This window comes from Peromyscus maniculatus, chromosome 7 (genome assembly GCF_049852395.1).
Source record: "Peromyscus maniculatus bairdii isolate BWxNUB_F1_BW_parent chromosome 7, HU_Pman_BW_mat_3.1, whole genome shotgun sequence".
Lineage (NCBI taxonomy): Eukaryota > Metazoa > Chordata > Mammalia > Rodentia > Cricetidae > Peromyscus > Peromyscus maniculatus.
This window is the reverse complement of record NC_134858.1, coordinates 68,150,079-68,166,751: the sequence shown is the minus strand read 5'-3', so window position 1 is coordinate 68,166,751 and position 16,673 is coordinate 68,150,079. Positions and strand designations below refer to the sequence as shown.

The window sequence follows — 16,673 nt, the reverse complement described above, 5'->3', positions numbered from 1 at the left end:
AATACCACTGTTCTTTAAAAGAAAAAAATCTGCAGCCTCAGAGCAAGTCTGCTGTGTAGGCCTGGCTCTTCCAGAAGCGGCTCTGCAGACGTGTCGGCCTCCGAAGGGCCGGGGTCAAGGTGTGTGACACCAACACCACTCCCAGTCCTGCTCATTTGTGGTTAAGACCAAGTTTCGTTTTCCAGGCTGTCTTTGAACTGCCCATCCTTCTGCCATTGCTTCCCGAGGGCTGACACTATAGGCATATGCCATCCCACCCAGGTTTTTTTTTAAATTTTGTGGCAGGGTTAACTTACTCAAGGCTGGCCTTAAAGCTTATCTTAGCTCCTTGGTGGCTAAAATGATAGGTGCACACCACTATGCCTGGCTTGAACATGTAAAGCTGAAGAGCCCGAGAAGCCTCGGTATTTGTAGGTGACCGCAGAAGAGATTCACCTGCGGGTAAGAGGCCAGTTTAAAATTCCGTACTTCATGAAGAACACAAAAAAGGATAATAACCTTTTTCCAGGAAGGCCTCAAAAAAAGCTAGCTGTGGAAACTAAGAACAGGGGAGCGTGGTAAGTGACAACCTAGCAGGTGACACAGGCAGGGGCCATGTGTCTATGCGATTCATAAGCTTTGCATTTTCTTTTGTTTTGTTTTTTCGAGACAGGGCTGTCTGTGCGGCTTAAGCTTTGTACTTCCACTTGCGCTCCTCTGCATGTGAACTTTGGGACTGCAGCATCTTGCCCACACTGGATCTCTTGAACCACCACAAGCCTTCTGTTTGTAAACCACTGCAAACTCTACCACTGCAGTGAAGCATTTGGACAGCGCCACGATGGACACAAGCTCCCTGTCCCTGGGTCTGGAAGAGCCCCTCTTCCTTTACAGAACCCTCTCTAAATCCAGTTTTCACTGCTGACCCAGGTCCACCTCTGCTAATTAGAGACCTAAGTCTTCAGAGATACTCTCGACCCCTAAATACTCCCAGGTGGGTTTCTCAAGTTTTCTGAACTAGAAAGAGCTGTAACTATGGCAACACGAGGAAAACAGTATATGAAGATGGTTGGGTCCCTCAGTGTGAGCAAAGACTAGCAACACTCAAAGCTAATTTATTTGTACTGTGGACTGAACATAGGGACTTTTCCACATTAGGAAAAGACTTTTACCTACTAACCACTAAACATACCCAGCCCTTCAAAGACCTGTAACCTTTTTTGGAATGGTCTATGTAGCCCAGGCTGGGACCACATACATCTCACACACACACACACACACACACACACACACACACACACACACACACACACTCCAAATACGTTTTAACATTATGTATTTGCATGTTCATGTGTGCGTAGGTGTGTATGCTGGTGTGTGTGTGTGTGTGTGTGTGTGTGTGTGTGTGTGTGTCTGTGTGTGTCTGTGTCTAGACGCAAGACTGACATTCCAGTATCTTCCTTAATCACTTTCCACCTGTTTTTTTGAGACAGGATTTCATCACAAAACCTTGGCTGGTTTTGAAGTCATGAGGCTTTCCTGCCTCAGCCCTCCAGAGCGCTGGGATTAGTGGTCTGAGCAACCGCATCTGGAGCTGCACATGCTGTAAGTGCACGCCTATGCCGAGGCCAGAGAAGACTTCAGCTGTCAGCTACTGGTCTGCCTTTTTGCCTGGAGACTGACAGGGCTCTCACCGAATCTGCTTTCCCTTAAGCTGAAGGACCAGCAAAGACTAGGGTCAGAGGCACACACAATCATGGTCCGTCTTTTTACGTGGGTGCTGGGGATTTGAACTTAGGGCCTTGTGCTTATAGAGCAACCACTCTTACCCATGGAGCCATCTTCCCCAGTTCTTCAAAAACTAACTTTTTAATAGCAGTTCAGTACGCTGAGAATGTAACTCTATGCCTAACAGACAGGAGACCAGTTAAAAACAAACAAAAAACTAATCAAGGCAACATTAACAAGCCAAGTGCTTCTGAGATGTCCAAGTGAGGTCTGTGCAAGGCACGGACTGTGCCCTTGGTTGCTTATGAGCACCAAAGCCAGCCATGTGCAAGGGTCCCTGCTTAGAGGTGAGACATAGCAATGTCACACTGACCCTAGCCACCAACAGAAGCAGGACCCAGTCCACAGCCCTAGTCAGTGAACACCGAGTGTCAGGAAGCAGGAAACATGGACCACATACACCCACACACACCGCTGTAGGGCTGGACATGGACACTCACAGCTGTAGGGTGGAAGGACAGACTGAGAATCCGCTGGATTTGAAAGTGAGCTGCCCTTGAGCCTGGCTTGATGGCCCACACCTTTGATCTTAGCGCTCAGGAGGAAGAGGCAGATGATCCCCAGAGCAAGCTCCAGGACAGCCAGCTCTACACAGAGAAACCCTGTCTCAGAAACAACAAAAACCAAAGGGGGGTCCCCAGGGAACAGACTCCAAGAGTCCTCTGGCTGCTTGCAGCCACTCAGGAGCCTGAAACATCTCCTGCCCCTACATTCAGGCCCAGACACTGACAAGACTTCTCTAAAGATGCCACACCTCTAAAGAGGACCATTCCCTCCATCCTTCACTAGGTACGAACAGGCCACTGTTTTGACCAAGATCCTCGATGGTCTGGGTTATGGTGGCTAGTTTCTAACAAAGGGTTAGAGAATTTCTAACACATCCACAATGTGCTATCAACTCTTGACCAGAGCAAAGCTGGCCGCATGTCCTAGAGAGAGCGCGAATGCTGCCATTTCAGTTCTTACCAAGTCTGCTGCCTGGGACACAGTCGCAGGAAGGCTGGAGGACTAACCCCTGAGGCTGCACAAACAGACACACTTCCAAGAGTGGGTTTTTATTCTCATAAAGAGAATCTTGCCACAGACTAACATTACCAAACCTGACTGACTCACCCATCTAGAATCTGGGGTTCTTCCACTTCTCAGCATTTTCTGGGAAGATGGATATCACACAGTGTTATCACACAATTCTGAGAGGTGGGATTCATCCATCAAACCATGAAACCCCCAACAAGTGCAACTTACCTGCTCAACTGAGTATGACACACTCTTGTGATACAAGGCACATGGACATGGTTCCCTTCATCTATGGAGCCGTATACCATGCAAACCTGGACAAGTGGACAGCTCCCTATATAAAAATCGACCTTTAGTTTACAGTTAAGAAGCTCCTCAACACTTTAGCAACTATACAGAATATGAAGGTTTATTTCAAAAAAGATTACATTTTTTTTAACCAGGATACACAGATGCACTTAATGTAACAGTACCTTCTGCAAAAATAGGTCACATAATACTCCGAAATGCAAGGAACAATCTTATTCTCTAAAAATTAGACAGCAGGCGTCTGAAGCTCAAATAGCCTTCAAAATGGAGGCAGCAAACACTGGCGACACCCCAGAGCTAGGCCGCAAATGAAACCACTACCACTCGGCTGCAAGTCCCTCTCCTGTTCACCCGGAGCCAAACCAAACGGCCTCAGGGCCAAGCCTTTCAATGGGTCTCAGTGCTGCAAGAAAAAAGTTGAATGATACACAAAACTATGAAAAGTTTCAACAGAACTATTTAAACATCTTCTCTAAAATTGAGAAAAGCAATCATGTTAAATTTTTTAAAAAAGAAAACAACAGTCAGATAGAGCTCTCAAGCAGTCAGAGGTCCTCCTCATAAGTAGTCAAGTAAAGTTTACAGGAGATCTCAATAAATTATCTTGAAGCCACGGCAGGAAGCTTGTGTTCAAAACCGCCGTGGAGGTCCACTCTTAAATGGCTTAAACCCGGAGCTGCTTCCTCTCGCCATGGAGTTGCTACTCAACTGTACAATCCTATTAACTGGGGACGCAGTGCTGAAAGAGGTCGAAAGAGGAAAGAAAGAGTCAGAACAACCATCGTAAGGACACCTGCACGCTGACCACTCAGGGTGCTCTCATCCTGCCCTACATCCAGACTCTGATCCTGGAAGGTGGACACCATTACTAACCCCTCTTTCCCGAGGAAGAGCCTGAGACCTGAAAGGCTATCCTGTCCAAGGCACAGAGCTCATCGACGGTGGGGAGCAACCGTGTGACCTTGGCACTCTTATCTCGATGCCCACTTCTTCAGAAGCCGGATGCTGTGCCCAGAGCAGGACTACAGGCCTCTCCACGTACCCACCCCGGATCTCAGCTGCAGCGGCAGCGGCGGCAGCGGAGCCCCTTCAGGACCCCTGCCGCCTCACCATCTCTTTTTAAACAGGATGCAGTTATGGAGATGAGGAAAGCGAAGCTCCAGATCCTGCTTCTGCCCCCACGCTAGTCCTACGGCATAGACCACTCTAACCCTACTCAGATCGCCCCAGGTGGGACTCTCTAGGCTGTTTTAATTAGCACTTAAGGAGATTGGGATACACACTCGAGTTCAAAAACTGACGCCAGGACGTCACTCAACTCAGTGTGTATAGAGCAGCATTATAGATGCCAGTAAATGACAAAAAAAGACACTCCAGCACTCTATCATAATGGAGAAGTAAAAGCTGACAGTGAAACGCTTCAATAAAACTGGCTGAGGCCGGGCAGTGGTGGCACACGCCTTTAATCCCAGTACTAGGGAGGCAGAGACAGGCAGATCTCTGTGAGTTCGAGACCAGCATGGTCACCAGCATGGTCTACAGAGTGAGTTCTAGGACAGCCAGAGCCACACAGAGAATCCCTGTCTCAAAAACCAACCCCTCACCAAAAAAAAAAAAAAAAAAAAAAAAACACCAAAAACCTGGCCAAGCACTTTGGGTTAAATTTGTGACCTACAGAAGCCACTGTGGTTTTGAAGCAAGTAAATGATAAACAAAATGTGTGGTCCCATAGTCATTCAGAGGTAGTGTGACTATCAGGGAGAAGTTCTCTGACCAGGCACAGGCTGAATGCAGGAAAGGGCAGCATCAGAAACGCCATTTTAATTTTATTCTAGGAACAAAGAAAGAGCAAGACTGGGCCATGTTTCCCCAGTCAGGGCTTTGAGGATGGCAGCACTGACAGACAACAGAAGCTTGAGGCAAAGTAATAATAATAATAATAGTTATTTTTATTATTATTACATGGAGATGGCAGCGAAGAGTGACATCTGAGGCTCATCTGCTTGGAGGAGCCGGAAAAACGAGTCAAGAAGGGAAGAAGAAATTAAAGGACCAAAAGCTGGGTGGCCGTGGCGCACGCCTTTAGTCCCAGTGCTTGGAGAGCAGAGGCAAGTGGATCTCTGTGAGTTCGAGGACAGCCTGGTCTACAAATGGAGTACCAGGACAGCCGGGGCTACACAGAGAAACCCTGTCTTGAAAAGCAAACAAAGAAACCAAAAGAGGGCAGAGCTGGCACGCTGGGGCATGCCCGAAGTCACCACATCTGGAAGGCAGCCCAGCGTACACAGTCTGAGACCCACCTCAAACCAAGCAACCAAAAGACTGCTTCAAACAAAATGAGGAAAGCGACAGGGTGAAGAGACAGCACTCGGTGGGGAGCCCAGAGCCAAAGGACTTACAGGGACAACCCCGGGCGCTCCTCAGCACCACAGAAGCAAACGGCACCGCTATGCAGGTGACATGGGAGCGACCAGCAGCAGGAGAGCCGAGCAGCTCCTCCCAAACAAGGCAGGGTGCAAGGCAGAGGACAGACAGCTGGTGAGGCTGAAAAGACGGCGCTGAGGCCACAACAGGGGGTTTACTAACTGCAATGTAATCTCAGAAACTAACCCTCTTTAAGGAAAGGACTACCTGGTTACAGAACTGCAGAAAAGGTCTTACCAGACGAGCTCCTCACCTTGAATGCTGGGTTAGCAGGCCTGCACCTGACCGGCCATCAGCTAGTCGCCTTGTGTCATGGTAGGCAGGCCCCTGAGAGGGTGGGCCATGCCACTCTTTCCTTGGTCCACTTGTGTCCCGTCCATGACGTTCCACTACGTGTCGTTCTTCAGGGTAGTGCTGGGGACAGCATAGGGGAAAGTGAGTCCCGGCCCTCTGTCCCATGCACTGACTCACTCTGCTGGGCTCTCATGTCTGAGAATGCAACAGATGAAAGAAGCGACCACTATCGTGGCAGGACCTCAATACCGTCATTTCTATGTCCACACCCACTACTTCTCCAGCACTATTTGGGCATAGGAATGTCAAATGCCTGGAGAGATCTAAAGAGCTTTCTTTCTAGTACACAAGAGGTCAAAAGTTAAAGGGCAGTCAAGGCTGGCTATATGGTCAACCCATCGGAATATCTTGAAGAGTGTACAGGGAAAGCTGTCCGATTTGACACACCACCACTCCAGGGTGGCTATAAGCAGTGGGGCCAGAGGAACAGAAGTATCTGGAGAACTAAGGACAAGAGGAGGGGTCAAGGCCAGCCGACACCTCGCCTAGCTAGGCAAAGCTGTCAGCATCCACACAGTCTTAGAGACAATACCGGCCAGACAGCTGACAGACTAACACGGTCAACTCCAGACAGGGAATCCAGGCTCATCTTCTCAGAAGACCCTTTTTAAAGGGATTCTGAATGTAGGGTGCTGGTCTAGAATAACCTCTTACATTCTGCCCTAACTAAAACAGAGTATCTGCATCATATGCTCAGTTTGAAGTTGGTTCAGGGTGAACAGCTTAAAGAACTTGTGCAAGCAAGCATTTCTCCTTATTAAGACGCATTAATACCTCATAACCACTGAGCCACAAGGCTACTGCATAAATGTGCTGGGTGAAATGACGTACAGTGATAGTGTACATGCCAAGCCAGCAAAACATTTTCTGGCTAAAACAAAAAATGCTATCATTGAGGGCTGAAGAGATTTAGTATATAAAGTATTTTCTGTCCAAGTGTGACTGGAGTTCAGATCCCCAGAACCTACATAAAACCTGGGTATGTTGGCACACACCTTTAATCACCATACTTGGGAGTCAGAGGTGGATCTCTTGAGTTTGGGCTACAGAGAAACCCTGTCTTTCCTCTCTCTCTCTCTCTCTCTCTCTCTCTCTCTCTCTCTCTCTCTCTCACACACACATACATACACACACACACACACACACACACACACACACACACACACACACACACAAAAGGGGGAAGGAAGGAGAGAAAGACATGGTAAGAGTGGCACCTGCCACAGGGAGAGGTAGAAACAGAAGGTCCTGGAAAAGACTAGCCACCTTGATTAGCCAGAAATGGTGAGCTTCAGGCTCAGCAAGAGACCCTGACTCAATAAATGAAGTGGGAAGCAATCAAGGATACCAAACATGCCTGCATACCCATGCCAATACATACGTCAAAAGATGCTATGATGAAACCTGGTGTGTATTCAAGTGTGTAACACAAATAAATTCCATCTGGCAGGACTTATAAAGTGTATTTCTTCAGACTAGGGATGTAACTCAGTTGGTACACTGGCTAGCATGCATGAAATGTTAGGTTGGATTCCCAATACCACAGAAACCAGTATGTGCCTGTAATCCCAGCACTCCGAAGGTGGAGGCAAGAGGATCAGAAGTTTAAGGCCATCCTTGGCTTAATCCTCAGCTATACAGCACATTAAAAGGCCAACCTGGAATATGTGAGACCCTTTCTTTAGAAGGAAAAAAAAAAGCATATCCTTTCTATCCATGCCGCAATCACCTGGCATGTCAGTATTTTGTCAATTAAGAGAATGCTTTTAAGCTGAGTGCAACTTTTGTATATTCGTGTCATTTAGAGATAGCTCAGTATCTTAAAAGAATAGTCAAGTCAACAAAATATCAAAAGAAGCTGGGCGGCAGTGACACACGCCTTTAATCCCAGCATTCAGGAGGCAGAGCCAGGTGGATCTCTGTGAGTTCAAGACCAGCCTGGTCTACAGAGCGAGATCCAGGACAGGCACCAAAACACAGAGAAACCCTGTCTGGAAAAAACATACCTACATACATACATACATACATACATACATACATACATACATTTATTTATTTATTAAAAAAAAAAAAAAGTTAGGACTCAAGAGATTGTTCAGTGGTTAAGAGCACTGGCTGCTCTTGCCGAGGACCTAGGATCAGTTCCCAGCACCCACATGGTGGCTCCCAGCTGCCTGTAACTCCAGTCCCAGTGGATCTCATGCCCTCTTTTGGCCTCTGTGGGTACTGCATGCACAGAAGACATGCGGGCAAAACACTCTCATACAATATATTTTACTTTTTTAATTAATTAATTTGTTTTTTGTTTTTCCCAGACAGGGTTTCTCTATGTCGTCCTGGCTGTCCTGAACCTTGTTTTGTAGAGTAAGCTGGCTTCAAACTCAGAAATCCGCCTGCCTCCGCTTCAGGAGTGTTGAGATTAAGGGTGTGCACCACCACACCCAGCTTAACATAAAATACAGAAATTTTTAAAACTAAGAAAAATATTAAAGAATAGAAAGCAATTGAAAATGATTCTACTTGTCTACTTTTGGAAAACAGAGAAAGCACGTGACTTTTACTTCAGTTCTATACGTAATGTGCTAGCTTCAGCAATACACATATTAATATCGAAACAAGAGATTAGCATGTTCCCTGCTATAGGATGCAGATCGAGTCATGATGTATTCTGTGTTTTAAAAAAGCCCAATTATCGGGCTGGAGAGATGACTCAGAGGTTAAGAGCACTGACTGCTCTTCCAGAGGTCCTGAGTTCGATTCCCAGCACCCACATGGTGGCTCACAACCATCTGTAATGAGATCTGGCACCCTCTTCTGTATACATAATAAATAAATAAATCTTTAAAAAAAAAAGAAAGAAAAAAAAAAAAGCCCAATTATCATTAGGAAGACTCATAACTATAACAACTGCCCAAGCAGAACAAGAATTTCAATAAAAACAGTCTGAGGGCCAGTAAGATGGCCCGGTAGGTAAAAGCACTTGCCATACAAGCCTGGCCTGAGCTGAACCTCTGGAACCCACATAAAAAGTCAGATGTGATGGTCCACATCTGTAATCCCAGCACTCCTAGGATGGGAGGCCAACACAGGAGAATCGCCTGCAAGGTTATAGACCAGTCAGTTTGAAGCAGATTCTGCCTCTCAACAAGGTAGGAGGAGAGAACTAATTCCCAAAATGTAGTTCTCTGACTTCCACACATACCATGGCATGTAGAAGGTCCCTCTTTCCCTTCCCACATTCCTCTCTCCCATATACATGCATAAAAAATATTTCATGGGGCATGGTGGCACATGCCTTTAATCCTAGCACTGGGAAGACAGAGGCAGTTGGATCTCTGTGAGTTCCAGGCCAGCCTAGTCTACAAGTCAGGAAACCCTGTCTCGAAGAGAAAAAAAAAAAGTTTTTAAGGCTAGTATCTACTTCTTTGAACAACTGTTATTCATCTATAAAGAACAAACTCAAGAAAGATCTGTTGCAAGAAGCTGGTCTCTCAGTCACTCTAATTACCCAATATTGGCCACAACAGAATGGTTCTCCATATGGACACCTGTCAAGAGCATCTCCTATAGGCTGGCAAGATGGCTGAGCAGTTAAGAGCACCAGCTGCTCTTCTAAAGGACCCAGTTCAATTCCCAGAACCCACATGGTGGCTAATAACTAGGCTAATAGTCCTAGGAGATCTGAAGTCCTCTTCTAGACTCCACAGGCATCAGACATAAAAGTGGTACACAGATGTATACACAGGCAGGCAAAACACCCATACACATAAAAAATAATAAACATTAAATTAAAAAAAAAAAATAGAGTCTATCTCCAGTGCTTCAGAGTCTTCTAAAGACTCAACAGAAAGCTCCCAGCAACTTTTACCTGAGCTCCGCTTCCTCTGTCAGAGATGACTCCTCTGTCTCCCTCTCGGCTTCCATAGCCTGAGGCAGTACTGCGGTTCCCAGGGGGTGCACCCCTCACACTGTGTCCTGAGACTTCTCTCCCAGATCGCTCTGGCCTTTCAACTCTGTGAACACAAACAAGACTGATCAAAACCTCACTTCACAATTCTTGAGAACAATGTACAGCATGCCGTGAGGAAGGAGCGCGTAACTACCTTGACTCCCGCTTGTCTGTGGACAAGCTCCCTTCGCTTTTCCAGGAGGCGGGTCTAGAAGGATTGGGCCCGGCTTCTCGAGGGTGTCTAGGGTGAGCGACCTCAGGTCTGTCATGAAGGATTACCGTTCTTCTCTCGTCTCTCTCCCCTCGTACCTCTCGTCTGTCTGTTTCTCTAAGTTCATTTCTTGGTGGTGGAGGCTCGTTTCTTCTGGAATCACTAAAGTTTTTGGGGTACCTTTCAAAGCTTGGCTCTTCTCTTCGGGCTGCTGGTCTTGGTTTTTTTCCTTCACTCTGACCAACAAAGCGCTCCCGTCTACTGAGGAAAGAACAAATGCAGATCCTCAGAAGTGTTTACATGCAAAACTTCATTTGCATAACCTAGAATCATGAAACTTTCTTTCAGACGATTAGAAAAGCTCCATTACTAACTGTTAACAGTTCTTTTCAACTGAGCTATGTCTAGCATTAAGGTTGGTTTCTTTTCCAAGAGAAATGATACCAGTCAAGTTCCTACCAGCCTGCATGTTTCACTGTTCTGACAGCCATGGCACATCCAAAATCAGCATTCCCCACTCACCCTTGTTTTTGGTTTTTTTTGTTTTTTTTTTTTTGGGGGGGGGGGGAGTTTCGAGACAGGGTTTCTCTGCGTAGCTTTGCGTCTTTCCTGGAGCTCACTTGGTAGCCCAGGCTGGCCTCGAACTCACAGAGATTCGCCTGGCTCTGCCTTCTGAGTGCTGGGATTAAAGGCGTGTGCCACCACCACCCGGCCACCCTTGTTTTTAATTAGCTTTTTAACTGGTTTTTATGAGGCAGAATGTCAAACTGCTGTGTAGCCCTGGCTGGTTTCAACTCTTTAGCCCATACCTCCCAAGGACCCCATCCAATTGAAGATAAGAATACCACTACCTCATCAGTGAAAACCAAAGTAAACACACAATTTGTTCTAAACATTCTATTTTGACTCAGCACTTCTTTAGCATCTTATAGAGAAGCAGTTATGAACAGCAAGGCTCCTGTCTCAGACATCAGCACCTCAGTGTGTCCACTTACCTTTCAAAGGACGAGGACTGCACAGAGGCAGTGTCGGGAAACCTGCTCCGCTCTCGGTGACTGAAGTCCAGGAACCTGCTCTGTTGACGGTAGTCAGATCCATGGCCAAATCGTGCGTCTGTATCTAGGGACAGCTTTTTGTTCTCGCTCCAGTAAGGATCATCTCGCCTTGAAGAGAAACGTTTGCTCATTTATACAAATTATTTTATGATAATCAAACAGCATTCACTTGGAATCATAGACACCATATGGAACTATAGACACAAAAGGCTACTGAACTCAAGATAGAACAGTGAGGAGCTAGGACAGGATTAACAGTTCTATGCTGTTGTCATAAACATGAGAAGAGAAAAACAGTTGAAAACAGCTGCTTGCTTTTGTGTGTGGCTGTTGGAGTGCTTGTCTGGGTGCACACCTGTGTGGAGGAAAGAGGTCAATGTGAGTGACTGCCTCTGTCGTTCTCCACTTATTTTTGGAGACAGGATCTCTCAATGAACCTGACGCTCATTGATTGAACTAATTTTTCAATTAGTTGGCCAGAGAGCTCAGGGGTCTGCCTATCTGTGCCTCTTCAGTGCTAAGATTACATGGGTGCCCGGCAGATAAACTCAGATATCATGCTTGCGACCTTCTCCCTCCTCCCCCCCCCCAGCTAGTCCTCCCCAGTCTAAACTGCCCGTCCTTACATCTTCCAATGGAAAAGTCAATACCGGACAGCACATCATAATGGATTCTCACCAGCCGTTTCCAGTTACCTTATTTTCCCTTCAAGTGCTGGGGATGAGCCAGGGCCTGGCTCATTCAAGGGAAGCCAGCACTACATCTGGGCTACACCCTCAGCCCTCAGCTACTGTGACCCTCATAAAAACAGCAGAGGGGAGACCTGAGCACCACACTGGGTCCTTTCCCTTCCACGTTAGCCACGACCTTTTCTTCAAAGCCGGGAGGAGCATGTGTGTTCTAATTCTCTCACCCTCGCTCACTAAAAACAAGACAGCAAGCGAGTCACGGAGGAAGAAAGGACGCACTACCTATGGTCGACATCGCGCGGGCGTTTCAAAGAATTCCTCTTCTCTTGTTCATAGCGCAGCTGCTGCTGTTGCCTCCTGAGCTCCTCTCTCTCCCGAGCAATCCGCTCAGCTTCCTTACGCCGCTCCTTCAGATACACAGGAATGAAGCAAATACACAGTGAAGACAGGCGGAAGGTAAGCGCCTCTGGGTTAAGAAAGAGTCCTAGAGAAGCACCAGGCAGAGCACACAACTGGGACAAATACATTAGATTTCAATCACCTAGACTACAGCTACGATGGGTGACATTAAAATAACAGGCAGGGGTTGAGTGGTACAAACTGGTGAGCATTTGGGGGAAGGTCAGATTTAGTTTAATAAATTGACTTAAACAGAAGCACCTAAAAGGAATGAGAAAACTGGGTTCTTGATATCCGTCTGGAGAGAACTAAGTGCCATAAGCCCTGGGTGGCAACTATTACAGAGAGGCGTTCTTCCTTCCAGCCTTGGGAATGACTCCCATGATAAGTAAGGAAGTCCTTGTTATTTTCTAAGTCTGGGGTGGTGACAGAGCCTGGATCACAACTACTCTGGACTCAGTCCTATGCTCATACTATTAGGCTGCCATTATACTGCAGAGCTACAGGTTACTTGCAATTGATAAGGAAGTCACTATTCAATGTACTTTGAACCGGTGCCTAGTTCATTATCTGTCAGGGACACTTCAGTGCTCATTCTCATCTACAGGAGCTTTACAGTAAGTAAAGCAAACTGGAGGGCAAAAATCACAGGGTTTGCAAAGTGAGTTGTTCAAGATGAAAAGATTTTCTGACTGCACCTGTTCAATACGAATGCGTTCCCTTTCCAAGCGTTCGCGTTCCATTCTCTCTCTCTCTAGTTTTTGCCTTTCAATTTCTAGGCGCTCTCTCTCTCTCTGTAAGCGTTCCCGTTCTTCCCGTTCACGAATTATTCTAATGCGTTCACGCTCTCGACGCTCTCTTTCTGCAATCTCTCTTCGTCTAACAAAAATCAGTATTTAGAAATACTTAAATTATGCTAGTACTGTGTGAAAAATAATAGCTTTGAATTTGAATTTTTCCTTGTGATTGGCAATTTTAAATTCCACATTAATCTTAGTAATTTTAATGTAATTGGAAAGAACGCAAAATAAAACTTTAAACATATTCCAGTCTTATCACTTATTTATGAGTGTCAACTAAGCAGCTAAATTTTACACACTATTTGCCTTTTAGATGATTTGGTTAAATGAAAATCCCACCATAGTAAAAAAAACAGTAATTGACATTTTAAAATGTATATAAATTTATAAAACTACAATTTTTCTCTTGGCTTTTTGTGATAGGGTCTCACTATGTAGCCCTGTCTGGCTTCAAACTCACTATGTAGACCAGGTTAGCCTTAAACTTGTGGCAAACCTCTTGCCTCTGCCTCCAAGTACTGAGATTATAGGTGTGTGCCATCATATCCAGCTCAAAACTACAACTTCTATCAATTATTTTTGATAGAAATTTTCTAGTATTTACCATATGTCCTTATCTCCTTAAATAATGTATATACTTCATTCTGATGGCTTGGAATTATCATCACAAACACAATTATAGCAAATATTATATAACAGAATGGTGCCCTTAAGGGCCACTATGGCTGTACACTGGCTTCTAATAGATAGTTCCAGGTAACATGCTTTTGAGTCCGAGATAATTCAGTACAAACATATGCTAGACCTTGCATAGTGCTTCTTCATTTCCTGACACTCAGGTAATCCACTTTATTTTTTTTGTTCACTTGCATATTTGCCTGTAGCAAGTCAATATTCTTAATGGGTCAGTACTATTCCCACAAAAACTGATGTGGCATTTTACATGAACACAGCAGTCTGTTATTACCGTTCAGTGGGTGGAGACCAAGAATTCTACAACACTTGATGATGCATGAACTGTCAGCAGTTTTACAGAGCAAAGAACATCTAATACTGTTGAACCCCTTCCTATGCCAGAGACAGCCATGCCTTGAGAAACAACAAAAAACTTTAAAAGGTAGCCTAGAATTTAACTGTTTTTACGAAGGGCTAGGCTTGTTTATTTGTTTTAGCACAGGTTTATGTATTGAATTCTTCAATGACACAACTTAAAATTTACCCTTTGGGGGGGGGTATACTTTTGTTGAGGGCTTAACCGAGTCATTACCATTTCAGAAATCACGTCCAAATGCCCACGCTTCTCCTGTTACATGACTCACCACTGTGACACACAAAATCGGTCTGTGTCTGAAGCTTTCACATTCTCAGTGAGTCTAATAGGATACAAACATCTGACTAGTTCAATGTCTCTTCTACACATTTATATCTGGAATATATATATATATATATATGTATATATTTGTTACAAATCACTTTTCATTTTAATATTATATCTGGAATATATATATGTATATATTTGTTACAAATCACTTTTGTTTCATTTTAATATTACTGCTAAATCATCACGTTGGATTTTTCTGGACATTACAGGCAGATAGACTATAGACCTTTCTTTCTCCATGAGTGTGAAGAAGGCACACCTCACCAGTTTATTTTAAAGGATCAATGGGCTGGGTGCAGTGCATGCATGGCTGTGGTTAGAGTTCAGCAGGAGACTGAGGCAAAAGGATCCCTTGAGCTCAGGAGTAAATGGTAAGCCTGAACAACATAGGGAGATTTTAAAAATCAAGTAGGCATTGGTTTGACAGGTCTGAGAGTCCGCCCTAGTAGCTCCCCACTTTTATTCTTCCCAAACCTTGTACTGACGAGCAGAGGCTAGGAGCTAGCGTTTATGGGGGTGAGTTTTGCAAGAATCATCTCCTTTAGCCACACAGAGGCAATGGTTGTATTCCTAAGCTGCGGTTTTTGAAGTTCCTAGAACCTGAGACTGAGTAGATGAAATTCCATGAGTGACCTCTGTGCTGGACAGGTCTAACAGATTAAAAACACACTAAGAAATATTTCATGTGGCACCCAAAAACGGGTATGTAGATATGAAATATTCCATGCTGGTTTGTTTATATTGACACTAAAAACGGTCCGTTTTAATGAGGAGTAGGGACTGCATTAAAGCTCAGAGAGCAACTCAGCCTTCACTTGGGAACCTTGCAGGTTTCCCACACTAGGACAGTAGTTCAACACTGTAGCTTACTCTGATACTATCTGGAATTATCTTCTCCTTTAAGACATGATTTTTATGGCAGCATCTTTGGAATAGAGGAAAGAGCACTGGACTTGGAGTCAGACTTGGATCTGAGTCCCGACTCTGCCACTCATTAGACACATGGCATTGGAAGAGTCATTAAGCCTCTCCAGGCCTCTTATATTTTAGTATTAAATAGCGGGCTTAATTAGCTTTACAGAATTGAGTTGGAGATAAGAGATGAAAAAGGATTTTGCAAACTGTGGCATGCTATGCAAACTTAAGAAATCACTAGGTCATACCTTCACTTCCTGAGAATGACAATCAAGTCTTCTGGGGAACACAATCTCTAGCAGGCTGGATTATAGCTAAAGACGCACATTACAGACAGGTGTCAAAAATGCTCCTCCTACCTTCTGAGTTCCACTGCTCGTCTCAGTCTTTCAAAACGAACTAAATGTTCTCTCAGTCTCTGTTCCTTCATCTTTTCAAAAGGCAAGATCTCTTTCCTTCTGTAGTCTTTGTCTCTTTTTTTATCTAGGCTAGCCCTCTCCTTTTCTTTGCTTCTTCCATGAACCTACAGAAGAAAAACCATAACAGGACTAGAAGTTAAAATAATCTGAGGTCATGTATTTCTGGCTTTCACTGGTCATTTAGAAAGTTCAAATGAGGGGGACTCGAGAGGTGGCTCAGAGGTTTCAGTGGTTAAGAGCGCTTACTGCGCTTGCACAGGACCCAAGTCTGGTTCCCAGCACCACAAAGCAGCTCCCGACTGCCTGTGACTCCAGTTCCATGGGATCCCATACCTTCTTCTATGTGTGTATGCGGGGGGGTGGGAGGTGTCCTGCATGTGCGAGGTAAACATAAGCTCATGTGGGTTCATACACATACACATAAATTTAAAAAAAAAAAATCAACAAAATACTTTCTAAAGTCCAAATAACTAGTAATATTTCCTTTTAAAAACTTCTAGAGCTATGTCTTTCTAAGAGGTTTGGAGATAAGAGCTTTCTTATCTTTTGGAAACAGACTTACTTTCTCATATCTGCCTCTTCTTGATGGCCTACAATGATCTCCCTTGGTTTGGTTTAGTATCACCATATGTCCTGGACTCTTTGAACCTAAAAAAAGAAATACTTTAGATAAACAAACAAAATATTATTGAAAAGGAGCATAAATAAATAAAATTGAACTTCTGCCTGATATAAATAAAATACTTATTCTACATAAATGCAAAGAAATCAAAATTATTTAATCTGTTAACAAATACTTTCAATGACACCAAGAGATCCTAATTCAGTAAGATACTGAAGTCAGTGGCCACTGCTCAAATTTTTGTTGTTTTGTTCTGTTTTGCTACATTCCAAACCCACGTCAGTTAGGATTTAAGGAGATAATCAGGGAGCTTGCTTAGAAGAACGTGACCTTGTAGTAGGAAAGAAGACAGGAGGTTTCTA

General features: G+C 44.6%; 1 protein-coding gene across 9 annotated transcripts in view; it reads right to left on the bottom strand.

Annotated features, from left to right (window-relative positions):
* Positions 1-3,172: 3,172 nt before the first annotated feature.
* The window catches only part of Sltm (SAFB like transcription modulator), a 47,698-nt gene continuing 34,197 nt past the window's right edge, over positions 3,173-16,673 (bottom strand). For 5 of the 9 annotated variants that reach the window (XM_015997945.3, XM_076576634.1, XM_006979275.4 and 2 more), the window contains 9 exons: positions 16,252-16,337; positions 15,630-15,793; positions 12,873-13,053; positions 12,058-12,182; positions 11,027-11,194; positions 9,975-10,289; positions 9,740-9,884; positions 5,771-5,931; positions 3,173-3,832 (listed from right to left, as the gene is read on the bottom strand). In XM_015997945.3, the coding sequence (XP_015853431.1) occupies positions 3,724-3,832; positions 5,771-5,931; positions 9,740-9,884; positions 9,975-10,289; positions 11,027-11,194; positions 12,058-12,182; positions 12,873-13,053; positions 15,630-15,793; positions 16,252-16,337 (1,454 nt within the window). In that variant the 3' untranslated portion in view covers positions 3,173-3,723. Of the gene's footprint in view, positions 3,833-5,770; positions 5,932-9,739; positions 9,885-9,974; positions 10,293-11,026; positions 11,195-12,057; positions 12,183-12,872; positions 13,054-15,629; positions 15,794-16,251; positions 16,338-16,673 lie in introns of all 9 variants that reach the window. The other 4 variants (XM_076576632.1, XM_076576633.1, XM_006979274.4 and 1 more) reach the window with 1 other exon arrangement.